The sequence below is a fragment of the Pseudorca crassidens genome, chromosome 3 (genome assembly GCF_039906515.1).
Source record: "Pseudorca crassidens isolate mPseCra1 chromosome 3, mPseCra1.hap1, whole genome shotgun sequence".
Classification (NCBI taxonomy): Eukaryota; Metazoa; Chordata; class Mammalia; order Artiodactyla; family Delphinidae; genus Pseudorca; species Pseudorca crassidens.
Genome location: NC_090298.1, coordinates 51,725,898 through 51,751,758, shown reverse-complemented (window position 1 = coordinate 51,751,758; position 25,861 = coordinate 51,725,898). Strand labels below are relative to the sequence as shown.

The window sequence follows — 25,861 nt, the reverse complement described above, 5'->3', positions numbered from 1 at the left end:
TGTGAATTGATCTCTTTCATCAAAGAGAATTTTCAGCTATCATCTCTTCAGCTATTGCCTCTATTTGCCCTTTGGTCTCCTCCTAGAATTTGACTAGACATTTATTAGATTTTCTTTCTCTTCTTCCAGGTCTCCTATCTCTTGGGCTGAATTCTACATAATGTTTTGTTTTTTCTTTAAATAACTTTATCTATTTATTTATTTTTGGCTGTGTTGGGTCTTCATTGCTGCATGCGGGCTTTCTCTAGTTGCGGCCAGCAGGGGCTGCGGTGCACGGGCTTCTCATTGTGGTGGCTTCTCTTGTTGCCGAGCACGGGCTCTAGGTGCGCGGGCTTCGGTAGTTGCGGCTTGCGGGCTCAGTAGTTGTGGCACATGGGCTCAGTTGCTCCAATTAAGCCCCTTAATTGGCTGGCCTTTGGTTTCCTATATATAATAGAGGGGTAGGGCTGGATTCTCCTTTCAGGACCAAAACTCTGTGACTGCACAGAACTATGTGATGTAGAGTATACTCAAAATAGAAGTTTCTGATGCTCAAGACATTGCTTAAGGCAAGCCTACTTTCACATTTTAAACATACTGCAGCATGTTTTAAATAAGCTTACACACTAGTGTGGCCATTAAAAAAATCAGTATAAACTACTTTTGTACTTCCAATAGATTCTTAATGATTCTTAATATTTTGACATGTTCTTAGTTCTGAGAACTTCATTATTCTCTTCGTCCTTTCTGGCATTTCAAAATTTTTAATGTAGCTATTACAACTTATGGATTATCTGGGTTTTGCATGAAAAATTACTAATACTCAAAAGCTGCATCTGAACCATCTGCCAGGAGTTTATGTGAAGAATTTTGAAAATATAACCATTTAAAACTGTCAGCATATTGCATTAATCATTTAAAAAAAATCAACCTAATACCACACAGATTAAATTGTCCAAAGTAAGTTTTAATGCAACATATTCACAGGTTTACACTATAAAGTTGTGAAAAGAATATCTTTTTCAAATTTGATTAAGTGCTGCAAGATGTTGAAGAAACTCAGCGCTCAAATGAATTATACGTTTGATGTCATTTTTGGCAAAGCCTTAGAAAATGTCACATAAAAGAAAAACATCTTACTTAAAATAAGGTCTTGACAGCAGTCTGGAATAGTTAACAACTCCATTCCCAAATGGGATTGCTGGTTATAATCAAACTTTTAATGATGGTATTAGTTCCCCCCTTGAGACAATTTAAATACCCAAACAAAACAAAAAACATGTGCACGCACACATACACAGCCCTCACCTCTTTTATTTTCTAAAGTGGACAAATTTACAATTATTTCAATTCAGGTTCCAAATATCTAATCTGATTACAAAGTTTCCTTGCGGATTTATCAGTGGCCACTTGAGAAATGACAAGACGGCAGGCTACCAGGCAATGTCAGTCAGTATTTTCTCATTTTGTTTTAATTTATGAGAGGTATAAATAATTCCCATCAGTGATCGAGATGTAGACACTGAGTGTCAGTGCCCTCACATCTTCTAGATCCTAGAGCTGAAAACGGTGGGAATTTTTCATCTCTCATTTACATTTATACAGTTTTTGTATCCATCATCTTCTAAATCTTAGTCTGTCAGATATGAGAGAGTTAAGAGGAAGAAATACCTCTAAAAGCAATTTGTCCATTTAAGAGTTAACAGTCAATTTCACTTGGAAAGTTTGAAAAAAAAAAGCATATTATGAAAAGCTTATGATAAAATAACATTATGGAAAATAATACACATGTGTGTTTCTGGCATGAAGATTAAAAAGTCCAGAAAAATAAATATCACAGAGTTAACCATGGCTGTCTTTGGAAGAAGTATTATGGGGTGATCTTTCTTTTTCTCCTTTATGTTTTTCTACATTTCTGATATTTTTGCAAAGGACATATGTTACTTTTACAATTGGAAGAAATAATACAGCTTTTTTTTTTTAAAGAGACAGTTATGCCCAAAGGTTAATACCTACCTCTATCAATTAGCAAACCTATTTTTAATGGGTTAGGAATGGCATCGATATTAATAAAAAGAAGACAAATTGCAGTTACTAAAAATATAGCTTAAGGCTTTTGTCAAATTTCGCACATTGGAATTATATCAGTCACCAGGCAGAAAGAATGCTTATTAAAAAAATTATATTAAGACAGTGAACGGCAGCAAAGAGGTACCCCTAACACATTGGTTTTTAAAAGTAGCAAGAGACGAGTCCTAAGTAACTACTAGGAGGTCTGCAAGATGGCACAGAATGCAAGAAAATAAAATTAAATATGCCCATAACATATGGTTATCAAAGTAAAGCTCAGCAAGATTTGTTCACAATAGCTAGTGAAAAGTTTGAGATGGACTGTCCAAAAAAGAACAAAGTACTTTATGGACTCTCACATTAAAGATGGTCATCTCTTACTCACTGTATCAAAAGATTAAATTCTTGGTCTAATTGTGAGGGTATGTACATCTTTAAACTTGCTATACCCCTTTAAAAGTCTTTATTATTTTAAAAATTATATTTTTGAAAAACTTATTGTTAAAAATAAAGCATGCTTTCTGGCACATAAAGGTAGTAAAATGCATTCAATAAAATTTCACTTGAGAGACTGTCCTGGCTACAAAGGGAAGCTTCATTTTCCTAGGACTTCTAGTAAATGAGGTGTTCCACACAATTACATATTTCAGATAAGAGAATCTTATCTTTAACTGATTAAAATAATTAAAAACTTTTTTCTTTACTAATTAGGTTAGAATGATTGCCTATTCTCTGCCTTATTAAATAGTAATAAATGACATCTAGACTTTTCTTAATGAATCAGGATCAGTATAATGAGTATCAATTATTTGAATACTGACCTGCTTTCAGAATATAATGAAGTATCATCTACAGCAAATATATCTATAATATTCCACTACTATGTTCTTGTGTTTCCTTACCTAATGTCAAGTGGTCATGTATCACCTCTTACTGCTACCTGAATGGATGTCCCTAGCCATGGCTTTCTTTCTCACTTATATTATTTTTAGTCCTATAAAATAATAGCCTGGAAAGATCCACAGGGCAGTCCCTGCCCTGGGTTTTCTTTTACTTGTTTATTTATTTATTTTCTAATCCTTGAGGTACATTTTACATACCATCAAGTTTACCCTTTTAAAGAGTACTGTCCCACACTTTTATTATTCTTTAATCTGTTTTTAACTTAGAACCAGATAATCAGTTTATTAGCACCATGCCCAAAGTAAGAATAAATAGAGTATTATTGATGGCTGGACTGAGAGGCTTTCTATGAGTCAAGGGCAAATATACTTTCACTTTTCCATGTAAATAACATTAAAAGTTAGCAATATAGGGCTTCCCTGGTGGCGCAGTGGTTGAGAGTCTGCCTGCTGATGCAGGGGACACGGGTTCGTGTCCCAGCCCGGGAGGATCCCGCATGCTGCGGAGCGGCTGGGCCCGTGAGCCATGGCCGCTGAGTGTGCGTCCGGAGCCTGTGCTCCGCAACGGGAGAGGCCACAACAGTGAGAGGCCCGCGTACCGCAAAAAAAAAAAAAAAAAAAAAAGAAAAAAAGTTAGCAATATATTAAGAGTAGACTACGGGAAAAATAGGTCTGATACTTCCAGCCTCCAGGAAAAAAATGATGACTTAAGACTCCCTGAAGAGAGCTAACTGCTTTGGAAAACAGGACCAGTTTGCTCAGAGAGGAATTAATTCTACATGGTATTAGGCACAACATAGAGCTAACATTCCAGAAGGGTTTCTGTTTCTTATAAAAACCAAGATTAAGCTAGTTTAACATTATATGTTAGACAGATGAAAAGTAGTCAAAAACTATATACTTTAACAACCTATCAAGCCTGAGAGGCCCTAGTCTGACTTAATCCAGCATTAAAAAGATAGTTTGAAGAGACCTGAAATGGCACAGTGCAATTTGAGAGGTACTAAGCACCTCAGGGATGTGTTTCATGAAGAGGCTTTAAAATTGTTTCTTGATTTACAATCTCAGATTGCTCTTCCTCTAATTTCTGGCGCTAGTCATAGAGCAGGTATTGTGTGCTTGAAACTTTGAAAAGAGTATCTGACACCTTATCTCCCTAGAGCTGATTAGAGAATAAGTCCAAACCTGTATCTCTATGTGACTGTGTTCAGTTTGGTGCTGGTTTTGATATGATGAAACTTAAAGAAATCTGGAAAGGACTTAGAGACATAATTTAACAAAAAGGATTATATAGTTTATTAAAGAACTTGACAGAGCCAACACAGGAAACCAACTATCTCCAATTAACTATCAATCTTATTCAAAATTTATTACCCCCTACAAAAATCCTATGCACAGGCCTGGATGATTTACAGTGGGACTAAAGAGACTCCCAGGCTGTAAACAGGATTGTCCTGCAGTACATCTCTTTTGACATTGCTGGTATCTAAAGTAAAACATCACATTCCTTGTTTATTTAAATTGGGATGTTAGAACCTACTGCAGATTTTGTATTCAACTAAGAAATGTAATTTTTTGAATTTTAGAATTTTGAATTTCATGCTGCTATAAAATTCATGCTGCTATAAAAATTCTCATTATTTGACTATAATAATGGCTGTATTCCTTCACATTCTATTTCTCTCATTTACTGAAGCCTTCTTTATACATTATCTGAGGCCTTTAAAAAGTAAATAGGTGGCAAAGCAACGGCAGAAATTATGAGGTTATATTTTTGTAGTGCTTTTCTCCATACACAGAGGCATAATTATATTTATTATCTGACAATATCTTTGTGATATAAGAAATAGCAGATCTTGAGCTTTACTGGGAAGACTGAAGAGAAAAATGGATGGTCCCATATACATTTTTACTACATAGAGAAGCTTTTTACTACATTGGTGTTAAAAAGATTAATACACTGACTCAATTATAAGTATATGCTTTCATACTAGGGCAGAGATGTTAAGAGGTTTCTGGGTTGTAGATCAATATTCTTTCTTAGGGGGCAGCTTCGTTGAGGCATAACAGGCATACAAATGAGCTGTACATGTTTGAAAGTGTACCGTTTGATGGGTTTGGACATGTGCATATACTCACGGCGCTATCTCTACAATCAGGTAATATCAAATGGCAATTTATTTTGGACTGTTTAATTGTATGGGGCCCAAAGTATTTATTGATGTAAAAGTAACAATCTTTCTTTCAAATGACTTTTAATTATCTTATTATCTGTCATAATGGAACTGAAGGAATTAATAAAGAGCAAATACAGCAAAACATTAAAAAAATTTAAATAGCACACCTTATTTATCTCAGAATTTCTATATGGAGAAACAGATGGATCCTGATTTCAAAGTGACTTGTCTCAGGTAATAGAATAGACTTAGAAGCAGAACTATGGTCAGAATATAAATTCCTAATTATCTATACAAATCTGGCTAAGGCTCTAGCCCAGGAAATTGGATAAGATTTTTTTTTTTTTTTTTTTTTTTTTGCGGTACGCGGGCCTCTCACTGTTGTGGCCTCTCCCGCTGCCGAGCACAGGCTCCGGACGCACAGGCTCAGTGGCCATGGCTCACGAGCCTAGCCTCTCCGCGGCATGTGGGATCTTCCCGGACCGGGGCACAAACCCGTGTCCCCTGCATCGGCAGACGGACTCAACCACTGCGCCACCAGGGAAGCCCCTGGATAAAGATTATAAAACCAAAGGAATATTACTCCCTGATCAAAGGTGACTTCCTAAGATGACAGAAGCCCTGAAAAAGTATCACATCTATTAGAGCATCTGGCTAAATGGGAGACCTCCATTCATGCAAGGACAAAACTGGGTAAATTAATGCATGGACATTAGAACACAAAGCTTTCTTGTACTTATGGGTTTCTTTCCAAGTGCTTTTAATGTGAGAATAATACATTAAATTCTAAAATAAAGTCGCAGTAGTCAGCAAGTGTTAGACTTGCCAGATTAATTCATAGAATCAGGAAATAATACTACTGGAAGCTTTACTTAAGAATGTACATAAGTGCAGGCACACATACCTTTTAAGAAAGAATATGATTATAAAAATGCAACTGCGAAAACACAGTTAAGGAAAGCTTATTTTGAGGTTTTAATTTATGTCATATTTATATGTAATCATATTGATTATAGGCTTTAACTCTAACATAGTATTAAAATTCATATTTTCAGGACTTCCCTGGTAGCACAGTGGTTAAGAATCCGCTTACCAATGCAGGGGACACGGGTTCAATCCCTGGTCTGGGAAGATCCCACATGCTGCAGAGCAACTAAGCCCGTGAGCCACAAATACTGAATCTGCACTCTAGAGCCGGCGAGCCACAACTACTGAGCCCACGTGCCACAACTACTGAAGCCCGCGGGCCTACAGCCCGTGCTCTGCAACAAGAGGAGCCACCGCAATGAGAAGCCCACGCACCACAACAAAGAGTAGCCCCAGCTCGCCACAATCAGAGAAAGCCCACGTGCAGCAACGAAGACCCAACGCAGCCAAAAATAAATAAATTAATTAATTTAAAAAATAGGCTTAAAAAATTCATATTTTCAATTTGTAGATTTGGATAGGAAACAAAATGAAACCATGAATAGCTATATTTTTTCTTACAAATGTAAAATTATTATTTTTATATAGCACTGTAAATTTATTAAAGGTCTTCTCATTACCTAATTTACTTCTTACAAGCAACTTGAAGGATGCACAAAGCATTTTATTCCTGGATTTATGATAAGAAAATGGAGTCACTAAGGCTTAAATAACCTCACTGCTAGTAACTGAAATTGAGTCTTAATACTTTCCTGTTTACTTTGAAATCTAATATTCCAAAGCATTCATACAACCATTAGTGTTTCATATAATGAACACCTAGTATTACTGTCAAAATTTGTATCAAAAATAGTAAATTCTTCTTAGTGAAGAATTCCAAGTAATAAAAGTAGTACTAATCAGGGAAATAGTCACCATTAGAACACCACAGTAAATAACTGTTGCCTATAGGCAATATCCATCAATGGATGCTAAAATTAGTGTGAGGAAGCTTGAAAAGAAACAGGATATTTGTATAGTTGCAAAGTATCTTCCCCTCCAGTACTTACATTCTCAAAGGGAAAAAGAGTAACTTAACAGTGTAGCAACTAAGCAGAAACCACCTTAACCAAGTGATCACGGTAATATCACCAATAAAAAGACAACAGACATCTGGTTACCTCCAGTACAGTGCACTGGGAAGGACATGCCACTTATGTGGCAATCTTTCCCAAAAATGCGTAGCCTCAATCTAATCATGAGAAAACATGAGACAAACTCAATTGAGACGTTCTACAAAATATCTAATCAGTGTCAAGTTCATGAAAGACAAGAAAGGATTGAGGAACCGTCACAAATCAGAAGAGACTAAGGAGACATGATGACTAAATGCAATATGGAATTCTGGAATCACAGAACATACAAAGGGCACAGGTGGGAAAACTGGTGAAATTCTAATAAGGTCTGCAGTTAGTAATAGTGCTGTGTTAATATTAATTGCTTGGTTTTGATCATTGTACTATGGTTACACAAGACCTTAACATTAAAGGTATCTGGAAACTCTCAATTTTTGTAACTTCTCTGTAAATCTAAAATTATTTCAAAATAAAACAATAAAAAAATAAATAACATGGCCCATTCTGAGACTAGAAGAAAAATGATAGCAACCAAATGATCGCTTTTTTGGGGAAGTTAATTTTAACTGTCTCTCAGATTTAGGGAAAATCCAGGTATTTCTAGATGATATAAGAAAAATTAAATTCAGAAAAGTAATATATAATTCTCTTTCTAATTATGAAATAAAAAGATTTTTAACCTGGCTAACTTTCATATAAATAGACTGAAATAAGCTCCAGAAGAATCTTCTTTTTGTATGTGTGTTAAGAAATAATCATTCTTTTAAGATTCAAGTCTTTCTTTACCTAATTGTATTAAGTATTTCAAAGGCAGACAAATAAATCAACACAGCACTGTTTATGTCTAATACAGGCCTTAACCATACAACTCTATTTCGGTAATTTCCTACTGCAATTCTCTCACTCCTACTAGTAGATCATGAACTATGTACGAATGCAAGAACCATCTACTGCCAACTTCATAGCCCTAGTCCATCATGGCTCTTCAGATGGGGTGGGAGAATAATAATTACTAGCTCAAAAATGAATAAAAAATTAAAATAAAACATCTTTCCAGTTAAAAGGAATTACTTTCATATATTTAAAATGCTTTTTAATTATAAGAAACAGTCCCCTGGGAAAATTATATATAAACTTAAAATTAAATAATCCTCACTGTATTCTTTCAAATACAATATTTGAAATCTTGTACTCTTTCAAATCTCAATACTGCCAATATAGCTTCTTTCTAATCTGGGTTACATTTTACCCATATGATCTAGTCACATATAAGTTTATCCTTTCCTTCAAATTCCGTTTATAATTTGTGTCATTCTGGTGAGTTAACTTTTTAATAATTTGTTTCACTCAAACATATTTTGGTGATTCTAAGTTCTACATCAAGTACCTGCCTTTACTATAATAGTCACTGGGGACATGGTACAAATAATCTAAGAACTATGAGCTTTAGATAGTTATGTGGTATTACTCGTGCTACTTAAAATAAATAATAATGCCTATGGCCAAATGCTGTACCACTGTTCTGTATTGGAATACGTATTCTTTAAGGATAGATATTACATCTTATGCTTTGATATATCTCCAGTGACTGCTATAGAACCTAGTAGTTAAAAATATTCATGCTTTCCAAAAGCACGAGGCTACACAAGATATATGCACAAAGCAAATTTGTTAAGCCAAATTTAGTGTACATTATTAAAGGTAACAATCAAATTTCTGATCATGTTCACTGAATCTACAATGTATTTTATTATTGTAAAAAGAAGACAGATTTGAGAGTTCCAACTGTTATTTTGGAAATTGAATATTATATGTTTTATAGCTGAAACAGTTTTAAACTAAAGATCTTCAGTAAAAAAGCTTTTTTGAAGCTATTCTAGAGCTTTATTAAAAAAATCACAGTACAATAAAGAAATATTTAACCTGTATAAAAAGCAGGATATTATTTTGATCAGCTTTTGATCAGTTTTATCAATACTTTAGATTTTCTGTACCTAAACATAAGAGCAAAACCAAAAACAAACAAGAATTTGCATTTAATACTATTCAAACCAACGTATGAATAACGTCTATGCAAGTCTCATATATAGGGCCTAAACACTTTTCTTAAATGTTTTAAAGGGTATGCAGTGTAAAAATGGACATTCTATCCTGTGTACTTCTAGATAAGTGCTATGGTAACATTTAAGTTTTGCTTGATGTGAAGTACTCTGTTTATTAAGGAACACTAGTTACGATCATGTTTGATTGAATTTCCTTCTCAGACAAAAGTCCTAAGTGAAACTTAATTTTATTGGCTAACTGGCCAAAGAAAGCATTAAACAACAACAACAAAACTCAACTCAGGAGAGAGGGAATAAGTACCAAGTGAAAATATAAGCTTGATAACTGCCCTTACCTTCACTTCTTTTTTCTGCTTGTTTTGCTGCATTTTCCATTTTCTTTTGTTTTGCTGCTAAGAGTTCCCGCTTTAATTGTCTTGCTTCTTTTCTGAGCTCTTCGCTATAAAGCAAAAACAATTATATAAGTATATAATAGACCGAAAGAGAAAGTTGTTTAGCAGAAACAACTAAATCTAGTTGTCAGGTACACTAAATCTCTAAGAAAAACAAAGTGAATAATGTAATTAATTTTGTTTCTGTGTATGTGTATTTGTGGTATGGAAACATACTTAAAGGATATACTAAAAGTTGTGATTTTCATAATAGCAATATAATATGAGTTACTATGAAATATAGCTCCCTTCAAATATATCAAACAGTTGGTAAGTGATAAATGAACTATTGTTCTCCCTCTAATTTACTTGCAAATTTAACATTCTAGTTTCAGTTTAATAATTCATGGAGATTCCAAATCAAAACAAACTTTTTAATATAAATACTATTCACTAAACCTGGGCATACACAAAAACATTTGGCTTCAAAACTTGTTGAATTCCTAACTGGCACCAATAACTACCACTTATTAAGCAATTATTATATGCTAGGAGCAGTGCTAATTTTTTTAAACTCAATTAATTTTTAACCCATTTGATATCACAATTTGCCAAATAATTTCCTCTCCTGTGAAACCTATCAGGCTGAGGTATTTTGATAATTAATACAATCATATATTAAAGGCAAATGGAGATGTAAGTTGTTGGCTTCACTGCAAGTCACTTGTTAAGTGACTGGTTTCTACAGGCCACTTTTAGGGCAGGAGATTCAAATTCAAGCCTTGGAAAAAATTATTAACTGCCCATGTCATTAACCCTGAGGGTCACTTGTGAATAGTTAAAACTATGCATTTTATATTTGTGAATGTCAGGCCCCCATTCTATTTTCCACAAGCTAGAGTGGGTCATGGAGACTAAGAACACTGTAGCCCAAGGAGGCACCCCATTCTGGAATGTTCTCTAAAGATAATCAAGGTTTAGCAAAATCCTAAGTCTAAAGAGCTCCCTACTGATTCAGCCTTTAGTGCTTCCTCCTAAACCCCAAATCTCATACTTTTTTACTTCTGTCCTGTATTAGAGTCACCAAACTAATAGGTCTTACAATGCGCATGACTCAGTTCTTTTCATCTTTTTTCCATATCAAACACACACAGCTTGGCCTCCAAGGTCCTCAATTCTGAAACTTCCCTCTCTGATCAAAATCCACTATGTTTTTAGCTTTCTCAGTCTTTCATTCCTACTAAACTTATGCTCACTCTTTTAATAATGAAAGCCAACTCCTTAATCGTAGTTCACAGTCCACCAGTCTATTCTAACCCAGTCGTCTCTCTATCCATTCTGGATGCTATGGTCAGTCATTTCCCTGATGTCCTCACCAGAACCCTTAATTTTCTTGATTTGTTTGGCCTGATGGATACATCATAATCACCTAGAAGAACTTGTTAAAACATGTTTGGGGAGACACATCTCCAGAAAATATTATTTCTTTAGATGTGAGATGTTGCCTAGGAATTTGCTCCTGTGACAAATTACCCAGGTGACTCTAACATGAACTCAGGTTTGGGACCCAATGCATTAGGACCTTACTATAGAAATTATCTTCTCTTTCTTATAACTTCAAGCACTCCTACTTCATTAATCCTTTCATTCAGCCAACAGCATGCTCAAATTTCCCTGTACTCTGCTCCAATCAAGAGATTGCTATCTTTACAAGTGAACTCCTAGCTTGAAAGAATAGTTTGTATACAGAGTCTAATTCATCAACCTCTTAACTTCTTAATCTCTTGCAATCTATCCTTCTTATACTCTATTGATACTCCTTCTATATCAATCAAATTCAATGTCCTTTTCTCAGTCCTCCTCTTCCTCTTTGGCCTTTCTATCATTCAATGATAAGAACTACTTCTTTCTGAAATTCTAACAGACTATGTACCACTTTAGAGTCTTGATTCTCTAATTCTCCTCCGAATTACTCTTTCTCTTCTCATCCTATAATTGTTGGCATCTTTCTCATTTCTATACCCTGTACGCCAGCATTTTTATCTAATCTTATAACATAAGCTATCACTTTTATAATGGGTTACTTCCAAATCTAGACATTTTGCCCTACATTTCTAACTATCTATTACAAATCTCTGTGTACACTACTGCTGTCCAACAGAAATATAAGGTAAGACACATATACAATTTTAAGTTTCCTAGCAGCCACATTAAAAAAAAATGGTGAAAAGAAATGGGTTAAATTAATTTTAAAAACATATTTTATCTAACTCAATAACTCAAAATATCCAAGATATTATTATTTCAACATGCAACCAATATGAGAATATTAATATTTTACATTCTTTTTTTTGTACTAACTCTTCCAAATGCAGTGTATATTTAACACTTACAGGACATCTCAATTCAAACTAGCCACATGTCAAGGGCTTAGATCCAGATGGACGCTTGAGGCTAGATGTCACAAGAATTACAAACTCTCTATGTCAAAACTCCAAGCCATCTCCTTCCTGGCCAAATCTGTCCCTTCTCCTGAAGTCCCTATTTGATCGTGAAACCATTTTCCTCCTAATGACCAAACTCTGCACTTCCCCTGGGACTGTTCACCCTCCCTTTCACTGAATTACCGTAGAGGTATGTCATCTTCCAACCTCTCTCACATGTAATTGCTCCTCTTGACTCTCATCATCAATGCCTAGTTTAGGCTCTCATGATCTATTTCTCCGATAAATGTAATTACTTCCTATCTCTTGACGTTATGTGAAAACAGAGAATAGCAACCACATCTTTGCTTCATCCACTAAATACCCTTATCTTTTTATTATACTAGTTTAAAAAATTTTTACTTTGGTAAGTAATTCAGGAAACTCAGATGATATTTTCTGAAGACTAAGGCCTGGAGGGGAAGATTATTTTGAAAGTTGAAGAAGAAATGCTACATGATGGCTGAACAAACTAGTTATTAGAGAAATCTGAAGTATGCCAAGAATGAGAGGCAATGAGAGTATAACTATTGTAGAGTCAATAGAGCACAGTCATTAAAATGATTAACTTAGGGTTCAGAAAGTCCTGACTTAAAAGCCAACTCCATCACTTATTGTCTGGGAGACCTAACAACAATTTTTTAACTTCTCTGAGACTCAGCTTCCTCAACTATAAAATCAGAGTAAGGTATCTGAAATGTTGGGCATTCAATACATGTTCAACAAATGATGGCTATTATTATTTAGATCTTATGTTTGAAACAGTACTACAGTTAAGGGCTGTTTGTCAAGTAGGAATATTTCCTTATTATATTATTTATTATAAACGAATCCTACCTCTACTCCATATGGAGATCAACCCTGTTCGTAATTTTTAAAAAGGGCAAAGAATGTGTAATGCCAGCTTCTAAAAATCTATCCTTAAATAGTAAAAGATTTAGATACACTATTGAATTAGCCATAATAATATACAAACTGAACAATGATGAATAAGAACTCAAAAAAGACAAAGTGAGACAGAGGTGGTTTAGGTCTTTACAGATTATTAAAGTATGTTTTCATTATACTGAATTTTTCAAGTAATTAAAAATTTACAACATCGTCAAAATCTTTCAGATTATTCAAACAACACCATTTGGTAGTACTTGTGGAATCCATAACTCTTGGAATGAAGTGCAAGTTTTTAACCTAGTCTTTAGATCACAGTCTAGTTTTAGGGTTCCCAATCTTACATTCTCTGGAATATAATTTTATCCATTGGTAATAGAATATATTTGAATCTGTTAAAATGCGAATGAAAATTGTAAGCCTGGAGTATATGTCACCTTATACTGCTTACAAAGCAATCATACAAACTATGGGCTTGCTTGAGTCTAGGCAGCATCTTTTTGGCTCCCTCAAAGCCTAGTTTCTACTTGTATGGTAAAAGAAATAGCTTCTATAGGCTACTATTAACTCTAAGCTAATTAATTTTTTCCTAATAGGTAGGTCTCTAATTTGGATTCATTTGAATTTTAACATGGTTTGTATGACATCACCATTATCCATCAAATAATTCTGCATTGTATATATTTTTAATCTGGTAAATCTGTAGTATACTCTGTTCCAACGAAAAAAAGAATTCCTTAAAAACATCATCCCAATAAAATATCAGGAGCCTAGAAACTATAGTAGCCTTTATATACTTAGTAATAGCAAAGAAATTACTAATTCATTCAGCAGTTTCTGGAGCCTCTAATATCCGTACTGTACCATTCTGAGTGATGACACAGAAATCAAGATGAATAAGGAGGGAAAGGAATCTAACTTTGCTAGGTTCTTTAAATCAGTTACCTCCTTACCACTTAATCTTCTCAATAACCTGAGAAATAGGCATTTTATAGGGAGGAAGGCTGAGGCTTACAGAGCTTAAATACTAAGCCTGAAGTCACACAATCTGTCAGAAAGTGAAAGAGCTAGAAACTGAAAATGAGATTGTCTGAATTCTAAGTCTATGCTCTTTTCATCATGGTATAACTGAAACCTTGAGAAAGTCTCCAAGGAGCCTAAATTCCAAGGAGAGAGATAAATCATGTACATAAATAATAACAACAGTACATAATAGAAAGCAATAACTGCCATGACAAAGAAATGACTGAAGCATTTTGAAATTCTGAGGAAAGAATACTATACACTAAATAAGGGACGGCTTCATAGAGGAGGCATTTGAAGAGGACCCCGAAAGATGAGTAGAAGTTGGCCAAGAGGAGATACAATGAAAGGCATCCAAGCAGTGTGTCTTAAAGACGGGAGATGATAAAACATAGGGTGCACGTTAAAACATTATGCTATAGCACAGATGATTTAAAGGAGAATAGAAACAAAAGATAGAGCTAGGAAGAGAGCCTGGGGTAAAGTCTAAATGCTAGGTATTTGTGAGGATCCCAGGTGAGAATGTGGTCCTTCCGTTTTTTCCACATCTTTGAGCGTCCATTCCTTTTTTTTTTTACAACCAATTTCTCAATGGCTCTTGTATCCACTATCCACCTATTTTAATACCTTACCTGTAACCCACACATTCCTTAAACTGATGTCCTAGAAGAAGTACCTTCTTCACAAACTTCAATGGCTTCCCTTTAGATCATAACTTAGACCTTCAGAAGAATCCAGCTTTGTTGACCCCTGACCTCTAACCTTTTGCGACCTCAGACCTAGTGCCATGCCTGATCTCGTTCTACCTTTTGGATATTCTTTCTCTGTTTCCACTGGCTTTTACTCTTCCACCTCCTGCTTCTCAAATTTAGGTGCTTCTTAGTAGCCTAGTCTCAACCCTCTCTTTTTTTCTTCTCTTCTTTAGAAATTTCATCCATGTTCAGGATTTCAATTCTATTTTCTTAATGCAGTGTAAAAGTGTAATGCAGTCAAAGTGTAAAAGCAAGATCGTTAGCCTATGCTCTTTACACATTTCCACTTTCAAGCTTAAATTCACATTTCCAACCGCCAGATGGATACTTCAATTAGTATCCCACAAATCCACAAATTTACCATTTTAAAAGTCAGATTGATCATTTTGACTACTCAAAAAACACCACCTCATTTTCTCTCTCCTTTCTTTGATAAGCCACCAGAACGCTGGTTGTCAGGCCCATCTTCTAGTATTGCTCTCTTACTCTCTACAGCTGTTTAGTAGCCACATTCTTCCTCCTTTACAAAGTCTCTTCCTCTCTGTGGTTAGTGACAGCTGTTTAGGCTTTCGTGACTTCACTATGACCACAGTCTCCTACTTGGTCTACGTGCTTCTGGTCTGACCTTTCTTCCATTCATTTTGCACACTTAGGCCAAATCCTACAATTCTACTCCCTAATCTTTTTAACTCCCTAAGTCCTACTGAATTGTGCACTAATTTCTTTCCCAAGCATTCAAGTCCCTCTTACGAGCTACCTTCAAACTGCTTTTTCAACTTTATCTATCACAGATCCTCTATGGTTACTCTAAATTTCAGCCAAAACACACTAGTCATACTTACTGCGGCAAACTTTGAGCTTCAGCACATATACGCCTTTGTTCATGCCATTTCCATTACCTAAAATTGTCTTTTCTCCCTATTACTGCCAACTAAAGTCTTCCTCATTTTTCAAGGCTTCATGGAGAAAATGGCACTAGAGCACAGTTTTGGGGCAAAGTTGTCAAGCTCACTGTACCTCAGTTTTCTCATCTGTAAATTCTGACTATATTCAGCCTATTATTATAATTAATGATTAAGGATTAAAATGAGTTCAGAGCACTATTAGGTGCTTAGAAGGCAGTTTTTTTTTTTTTTTTTTTGCAGTACGCGGGCCTCTCACTGTTGTGGCCTCTCCCGTTGCGGAGCACAGGCTCTGGACGCGCAGGCTCAGCGGCCATGGCTCACGGACCCAGCCGCTCCGCGGCATGTGGGATCTTCCCGGACCGGGGCACGAACCCGCGTCCCCTGCATCGGCAGGCGGACACTCAACCACTGCGCCACCAGGGAAGCCCAGTTTTTTTTTTTTTTAAATAAAATATACTACAACCAACTCATGACTATTAAATTACATAAGCAATTTAAAGAATTAAAACTTTAAATAAAAATCAATCATTTTAAGGAAAATGATACTAGTTACTATACTATTAAAGATGCATACTCTAATCTCATTGATGGGTTGTTTTATCTTCTTATGGCCAATGTCCATTCCAAAAGAGTAAATACAACTTTTGTATAAAAAAAGGAGACATGTTTATCAGAACACCTAGACCCAACATCATTATATGGCCACAGGAAAGCAATTAATCCTCCTTTGCCTCAGTTTTATCATCACCTAAGAATAGTCTGAGGAAGGTGTAAATTAATATTTCTGAAATGCATAATCACAATTATAAATGTAAAAAGTGATTATACTATGTAGATCATTCTATTTCAAGTCCTCTGGATTTAGGATCTTAAGGTCCATAATCTAAGGAAATGGTGAGATGCTGAATATAGTCTTCACCTTAGACACAAAGAAGTTGAAGTATAGAGATGGTAACTGTTTTTTTTCAATATTGCCTAAGTCAGTAACAATACTGTAAATATGATACAGACATCCTAATTCTTTATGCAGTTTTTCACTTAATGTGCTTACTACCCACTGAATGAAAAGTACATTTAGACTTGAGTATCTTATTTTTAAGCTGAACAACAGAAGACACTATGAATAAGTAACTATGCAGGAAAGTTTTTATACCTATAGTATATTTATATTTTTATCGGACTGTTTATAGTACTTTATAAAAGTTAAAAATCTTGCAAATTTTTCTTTAATCGTACAGCTTTTCAACTTGAGATTGAGGATTTAAAATGTCAGTGACAAGTATCCTGCATGATTTTCAGTCAGTTTTTATTTTTTCCCAGATGCTTTTCTCATTTTCTCCAGTTTCCAGGAATGTGCCTTAGGAAAATTTTGAGTTATATCTGTTCTTTTTTCTTATGGCATGAGAAATATTATCTTAATATAAGGGTGGTGAACTCAAACACTGACCTCCTCTAACATTCACCTTCAAAAAAAAAAAGGTAAAGTTATCAAGACCTGAGTATTTGACATGCTTTTGAAGAGAACTTTAATCTACAAAAATGAAATGGACTATGTATACATATCTCCTTAATACATACGATGGTAAATGAATTTGCTTAGAGACTTTGTTAAGCAAGTTGACGGCTAAACACATGTCCATTACAGATCACTGCTTCTTGGACCATGGAGGTAGTACTTGCAGTTAGCTTAAGCCTGCTATTTCCCAACATCTGATAAGAATTCATAACACATGGAAATGATTGCAAGCCAAACAGTACAGCCTTCATGGTTTTTAGTCTGTCGCTTTAATCACAAAGATACCGAATCTGTTTGTAATGAAACAACAGCTTGGCTGTTGATGAAATCATAAAATAGCTGTAATAAAAGCCCATCATAAGTATTAAAACTAAAAATGTATGGCACGATTTGTAGTATGGTATCATCAGCAGGAGCAGAGATGCAAGTTAAACATGTATCAGGAAAGTATTTCAATATGCTATAGTTTATACATTAATTTTGAAAATATATACAGGAAATAAAAAAACAAATTAAATCATGGAACCCCTGATTTGTGTGTTCAAACTGTTCTACCTATTATTAGCAGTATGGTGTTAGACAACTAAGTTAACCAATCTAAGTCTGTTTTCTCATCTTAAAATGAGAATAAAAGTAAGGTTGTAAGGAGGAAACATGATTCCATGGAAATTACTTAGTGTACTTAACATGGTACTTGGCCCAAATATGTGCTCTACATGAGTTTGCTTCTTCTATTATTATCATTATCATTTTCCTCTCCAGCACCAACACTACTTCTATTCTTACTATTTACAGAATCAATTACCGACAAAATGAGACCTCAGGCTAATTAAAGAAATCAAAAAGGCAAACCCTTCCATTTTTCTCATGGATGCATAGACTTCAAAAGCTTACCGATAAGTTTTTCTGTTTGATGTACTGCTTGGATTAAATATCATATACTATGAAAATAAGAAATATAACAGTAGAAAAAAACTCTAAAAATTACAAAATTCTTATACCTTAATTCTGGTCACTAAACACTTGGAATGGAATTGCTTATTTTCATTCATTATAGTCTAGTTGAAAAGTTAAGGAGTAAATAAGTCAACAAGGAAAAAAAAAAAAATATATATATATATATATATATATATATATATGATTTCTAAGAGGAAGATTAACAGAGAACCTATATTATTTTAACTAAGTGATCCTGGAAGCATCTATCAGGAGATAAAATTTAATATGAGAGATAATGTTCCACATGTCCTTTATATTGTTACATCAATATGAAGGAAAAGAAAGACTATAATCCCTATCCATAAGTACACAATCCCTATCCATAAGTACACTGAAATTTGAAAAGAAGGAAGAATTTAAATGCACCTGCATCTGGCCTTTAGACTTACAATCTTACTCCTTTCATATGGAAGATCACATTTATTTTTAAATAAAAAGTTGAGACGTTTGATATAGATTGTCATTAATCTTTGCAAGACCTCCTTCAACTCTCAGAAAATCTTATTGTCTTTTCCAAAACAGACTAAAGAGTAAATCCTGCACCAAATCATAAAATATCCATGACAACCATAGGTGATATTGTTATTCTCTCTAAACACCAAGTAATAAGTTCTGAATCAAACATGTTATTTCACAGCAAGAACTTGGCTTAGCTGATATTTGACAGAAGTGGAGTAAATCTGTTGTGGCAGAAATTTGGTCTTTAGCCATATGTCTATTCCATAATCCAACTTTACAAAATGATATTAACTCAATATGGAAAACAAATGAGATTTCCAATTCCAGTAAGGCAGCATACCAGGTAAAACCCAAAAACTCCCTTACAAATACCTAGGAGTGCTGAATAAAGTACATTAAAAAAAAAACCCAAAACTTTAAATGCATAGCTTAGCTCACTAAAAACACGCATATCTGAAAAAATGCATAGCTTAGCTCACTAAAAACACGCATATCTGAAAACACGCATAACACAGGATGCAAAACACAGAGAGAAAAACAACAACAACTATGGGAGATTAAAAGACATGGAAGACAGAGCGAGAAGGTCCACCACATGTATAAGTGGAATTGCAGAAAGAGAAAATAGAATGATATGGAGATAATAGTGTCTGAGAATTTTCCAAAACTGATAAAAAACATTAGTCTTCAGATTCAGGAAGCTCAATAAATTCAAGCAGGATAAATAAAAGGAAAATCCAAATGTAGACATATCATAGTCAAAATGCAGAGCACCATAAAACAACCAGCAGAAATTAATAAGGATAAATCACTTCAAATTAAGTTCACCTTTTTCTTGGACAGAGAAAGTAGACTGCCATATTGTGAGAATAAAGTAGTCATGGACTTATGCAACGTAAGACATAAATGATGTCTTTCATTACAGCCATTAAAGCAGAGAACAAATAATGCCTGGCTGCTTAAGCAAAAATGATTATGAATTAGTCTTTACTAGTGCAACTATTCCGAGAATGCTAAATAACAGGTCAAAGTTAGTTTTTAGATATGTTTCTACTAAGATACTGTACACTAGGTCCTTCCCATATTTTGGCATATGATGCTGCACTGAATATAAAGTAGAAGACAAACCAATTACAGGTAGAGGGTATATGAATGGGTCCAGGAGGTAGGAGGAGTAACAGCAGCAGCAAGAAGGAAAAAGACTGTGAGGCATTTAGTTGACAGCACAATCTGAGTCAACACTGTGATGTGACTGTCAAAAAATGTGTACGGTCATTAGGTCTCATTAAGAGAAGTACAGTATTCCCAACATGTGTATGTTACACCTTTTGTAATTGTTCCGCAGTCCTTGGATGTTCTGTTCTGTTTGTTGTCTTTGTTCTCTTCACTTTTCAGTTTTTAAGGATTCTATTGAAATATCCTCTAGCTCAGAGATTCTTTCCTCTGAGTCCAGTCTGCTAATAAGCCCATCAAAGGCATTCTTCATTTCTCTTACAGTGTTTTTGATCTGTAGCATTTCTTTTGGTTCTTAAGATTTTCATCTCTCTGCTAACACTGCCTATCTGTTCTTTCATGCTGTCTACTTTATCCATTAGAGCCCTTAGCATATTAATCATAGTTGTTTTAAATTCCCAGTCTGATAATTCCAACATCCCTGCCATGTCTGGTTCTGACGTTTACTTTATCTCTTCAAATTGTGTTTTGCCTTTTGGTATGCCTTATAATTTTTTCTTGATAGCCAGATATTATGGACCGGTAAAAGGTACTGCTGTAAATAGGACTTTACTAATGTGGTAGTGAGGTATGGGGAAAGGGGATGTGTCCTATGGTCCTATGATTAGGCCTCAAGTCTTTTAGTGACACTACTCCTCTGGACTGTGAACTTCACACGTTTCTCAGGTTTTTCTCCTCCCTTAGGTGGGGGCAGGATGGTTAGAATGGGCTGCAGTTGGGTGTTTCAATTCTCCAACATGGAGGGTTAGAGCCAGCTGAAGTTGGTTATTTCCCTTCTCCCAGGTCCATTAAGCTCTGATAACCCACAGCAGGTTGAGCTCTGGGTAACTGGTTTTCCCTGAAGGAAAACAAAAAGAACAGAGTGCTCTGGCATAAGTCAAAATGGTTCCTTTTCCTCTCCCCCTGAAGGAAGTAGTAGGGGATTTATTTCTGTGAGATTTTCTGTGAGAACCTAGTTAAGCTCTCAGAGGTAAATCTCACAATATTGTGCCCCGCCCCCATGAGCAGGTGTCCCTGGAGTTTTTAACTCTCAAACTTAGCCACACTGAGCCTCCAGCAACTTGTCATTTACAATTTACAGTTCAGGTTTCCTATCCCAGCACTGGTTCCCATGCAATTTCTCCTTGTTCTCAGATAAACTAAATTCCCTGTATTCACCTGTCTGTCCCTCCAATCTTGGGGGGCAGCGGTTTGACCTGTGTCCTCACATCTCTTAGTGATCCAAGAAGAGAGAAAAGCAAGGTTAAATAGATAATTTTATTAAAAGAGAATATTTTATTTTATTTGAATTTAACACAAAAATACTAAATGGAAGTAGACCAAGAAATTTCTAATTTTTATATAAATGTTTTTGTCTCAAGAGGTTTCCTAAGAAATTTCTCCATTTTATGAAAAAATGTTATGAAAATATTAAGAGAATGGAGTCACTTTTTTAAACTACATGATTTAATTTTAGTTTATACTGATTAAACTGCCCTAAAGGTTGAGGAAATTAGTATACTTAACATTTTTTCCACCTTTTCCTTCCTTCATTTGGGTTATATTAGTGTTTTTAAATTGTCAATGTCCACAGCATCTATGCACAAAATTTTCAGTTGTACAGTCTTAGTTTTCTATTTAAATGAATTCATTGTTCATCACCATCTCTCTTACCCCAGTACTTCTCTCTGGTCCTGAGTTCAAGAGATGGTTGGAATAATGTTTACTTACTGTTAATGATAGTTATTTCTGGATGTTTTTAGTTGAGTTGTCATTTTGGGTTTCCTATTTTCTTCTCTCTCTGATATACTGCCTTTATTTTTTATGAGCAGGCATCATTTTTACAAAAAAACTAAAGTCACTAAAGAATATTTAGTGAGCTACATTTATCCCAGTATCTGACACTGTGAGTATGCTCTGTAGTATATGCTAAATTAAAATAGGCATAAATTAAGGGAGAAATGGTATCAGAATACTAATCCTGGAAACCACCAGAGGGAGGTGTGGGAGCTAGGAAAGAGGAGAAATTTTGTGAGAAGAAAGACATCTCAAATGTAGCACATAGGATAAAAATCACTAAGAAAATGACTTCAGATAAAATAATGTCTACCTAAAAAGGAGGTCGTTTTTGTGAAGGTCATAGTTACTCAGTGACAGAAAAGCATTATGTAAATTATTTATTAAAGATTTACTACTTCCCACAGTATTCTTGCCTTGTTAAGTCTGCTTTCCTGACATCAAAATGATTTCAACATTATGTAAAAGCATGAAAACATAAACAAATGATTTTAAGTACAGTACATGGTATGGATAATATAAGGAAAAGAAATTGAGGCAAAAGTTTTTCTGGCATTCATCTAGACTTTTATCAGTATGGATCAGAATTATATAAATTGGCTTCTAGAGAACCATTAAGTTTTATACAGTGTTTTACAAACGGAGTTGCATGTAGATGTTCCTCTTAAATCACTGAAACTTTTCACATTTTAAGTTTAGGGACTACTGTCCCTGCCTTTCTTAGCCAATGCATGCAGAGATGTTGAGGTCCCTCCTTCATCTACAAGCCCACTTCACATGCCTCCTGAACCATTTACGATGAAGACAAAAAGTATATTATGAGCTTCTATTACACTCAAGAATGAGTCACTCTGTTTTAGGTCTATAATCAAGTATACCTAAGTGTAGCCTTTCTGATAATAACTACAAGATGATGGTGGTGGTGATGATACTGACCACGATGATGATATTACTAATGTACCTTGTTTTTCTAACTCGAATTTCAGACTCTCCTCACTGTGTGGGTGGGAGTTCCCAAGTCTTCCGGGAAGTACTTTGTGTGTTTTTTCAGGAGAGAAGAGCCATTAGATAAATGATGCTTTTGCTTACCTGACTTTGAAAATTGCCCTTCCTTACTGCCTTGTATAATTGGCAAGCTTGTACTCTTCTGGTACAGATGCCTTCCTAAATCGAGCTCACCATATCCTTTTGACCCTGGGGCTGTGGTTTGCTTGACTTCAAATCACTCTCCGAACTAGAGCCAGGATAATTTTTTAAAGTTCAAATTTGATCTCATTGCTTCCTTGCTACACAGCACCCTTTGATCCTCAAAGTCCATATCCATTAACTCTACTACAAGGTTTTTCATGATTTCAGATCTGTTTTATTATTAAGCTCTAGCTCTGGTGCCTCACTCCCGTTGTACATTCCACATATTCTAAAATCCTATTAGTTCGTAGAACGTGTCATAATCTTTGACACCTACTCCTCATGGCCTAAAATACTCGTCCCTCTTACATCCTTCCTCCACATACATTTATCCTCAGATCTCAGCTTTCATGTCACTTTCCCCACAAAGACTTCTGAATTCCTGATACTGGTACACAAGCTCCCTGTATTTATCCTTACTGTCACACTTACCATATCATATTTTAACTGCCTGTTACTTCTTTGTAATCTCCATTAGTCCAATAAAACTGAGTCACTTCATTTTTTTTAAATTAATTAATTAATTAAATTTTGGCTGCATTGGGTCTTCGTTGCTGCATGTGGGCTTTAGTTGCGGTGAGCAGGGGCTACGCTTTGTTGCAGTGCGCGGGCTTCTCATTGCGGTGGCTTCTCTTGTTGCAGAGCACAAGGGCTCTAGGCATGTGAGCTTCAGTAGTTGTGGCACGCGGGCTCAGTAGTTGTGGCTTGCAGGCTCTAGAGCGCAGGCTCAGTAGTCGTGGTACACGGGCTTAGTTGCTCTGGGGCATGTGAGATCTTCCCAGACCAGGCCTCAAACCCGTGTCCCCTGCATTGGCAGGAGGATTCTTAATCACTGCACCACCAGGGAAGTCCAAGTCACTTCACTTTTACAACCCTAATAACTAGCACAGAATCTGACACATAAGCAGTATTCAGCATTCAGTAAACATGTCAAATTGAACTAAATTGCTGGTGGCGCTAATTTTTCTTCTAAATTGCCTAGCGTGGCAATTTTTCTTCATTCTGGTAGGTGAAAAAAGTACATTTAACACTAAAAAATAATTCCTTTCTCTTAATCACTGACAACATGTATCAATACTAAATGTAGGTACCCTGAGCTCAGCAATTCCAGACATTCATCCTAAGGACTGCAAAGTGTTCAAGCACCTGGACAAGTGCAAAAAAAAAAAAAGAAGGTGCTGGCTGTTTATTATAACACCGTTAAAAATGGGAAATGTCTATTCAAAATAATTACACTATATAATATAGATTACATAATAAAGACAAAGTGTCATTCAATTTATATAAAACCATGTGTTTGTATATGCATATCAACACACAAAAACAAAAACAGAGAAAGATTTGAAGGTAAATTTACCGAATGAAAACAATGATTAGCTCTGTAGAGTATAATAGCATGTGACTTAATGATTTTATAAACTCTCAATGCTGATTCTAAAGATAAACCTATTTCTGTTTAGAAAAAGAAAAGTTTCTTTTTCAGGGAGAATATTTCTAATAATTTTCCCTGAATATCTTTGGTGAGTATTATGATCTAATGTTCCTTCACTGACCTTCTTTAAAATAAAAGAAAATTAAAAATTACAACTAAGAAGTTAAATTTAATCAACTGAAACTTCTCTGATGTCCAGCACACTTAATGCATCATTTTTACCAATTTAAGAATCCATTTGTTAGAACTTTTTGATTTCCACAACAGTCTCACTGCATAATATCAAATGTCTTAGAGCTTATTAATAGAGTACATTAGTCAAGAAGAGAAGAGAGGGCTTCCTTGGTGGCGCAGTGGTTTAGAGTCCGCCTGACGATGCAGGGGACACGGGTTCGTGCCCCGGTCCGGGAGGATCCCGCATGCTGCAGAGCGGCTGGGCCCGTGAGCCATGGCCGCTGAGCCTGCGCATCTGGAACCTGTGCTCCGCAACGGGAGAGGCCACAACAGTGAGAGGTCCGTGTACCGCAAAAAAAAAAAAAAAAAAAAGAAGAGAAGAGAGAGTGTGGCATATTTGAATGCTTACACAATGTTTAGATTTTCCTATCTGCAAGACAAATTCTATCATAGGGCGTATTACAATTTGTACTAAGTATTAAGTTTACTATCACAATGGCAGTATTGAGACTTTAAGAAAAGGTTTCTTAAAATTTCCACTGCAATTTTATTTTCCGTCACTATGGATAAATAAACTTAATGTACGAATTTGATAAAATTACGAACCCAAATTAGTAAAAAACTTTTTGCTCAAATTTGATCTCACCTCTCAAAACTAAAAACTTTGGGACCTACACTGATATGCTTTTGTTCCACAGCCACTATGCCACTAAGAGGGTGTTTTGGAGAATGAACATAGACCTTTACATTTTTTTGAAGCTTCTTTCCTATCCTAAGAGCCATGGGGGCAGGGAATGGGGGGAAAAGCAAGGAGACAAGACAATAAGGGGAGAAGAGGAAAGATTTTGTAATGTTTTTAACAGTAAACAGTAAAGCTCTAAATTTAGAGAAAAAACCCTCACTAGTTTTTTTTCCTCTCTAGCTACATAACATACACAGTACAGCATGCAAGTATTATGGATACAATAAGCACTGAGCCACAGCAGGGGCTATCAATTTGGGCTTCCTGACTTTTGTAAAAACTCTCACTTACGTTGTGTGCTCTAAATTAATCTGCAGATTCTCTACTTCCAAAACCCTAGCTGGTATTTAGCTGAAAACAAGTGGCATCCTCAGAGCATTAGTGGCTGGATGCAAGGGCCGACTCATTCCCAGGCTACTGCTGCAGAAAAGGCCAGTTTTTCTTTTCTGCAAGTCTATATAGACTTAACCTCTCTGTAGGTTTCCTACTCTGTTACCACCTGGCAGACAAACAGGACCAAAAAATTTGCTTGAACTGTGCTAGAGCAACCCCTCAAGAAAATAAGGACAAGATGTGAGCCAGGAAAAGCACTTTGGAAACTACTTGCACCTAATAAAAACATATTTTTAATTTAGCTAATGTGAAATCCAAACTAGCTCGGTCTAAATGGAAAAGATGCTTTATTTA

At 35.4% G+C, this 25,861-nt stretch overlaps 1 protein-coding gene across 2 annotated transcripts in view; it reads right to left on the bottom strand.

The window, feature by feature from the left end:
• CWC27 (CWC27 spliceosome associated cyclophilin) overlaps positions 1–25,861 on the bottom strand; it is a 244,869-nt gene that overhangs the window by 121,248 nt on the left and 97,760 nt on the right. For both annotated transcript variants that reach the window (XR_010941973.1, XM_067730804.1), the window contains exon 11: positions 9,569–9,672. Coding sequence is in view for 1 of the 2 variants with exons in the window: in XM_067730804.1 (XP_067586905.1) it covers positions 9,569–9,672 (104 nt within the window). In the remaining variant the exon portion in view is untranslated. The remainder of the gene's footprint in view (positions 1–9,568; positions 9,673–25,861) is intronic.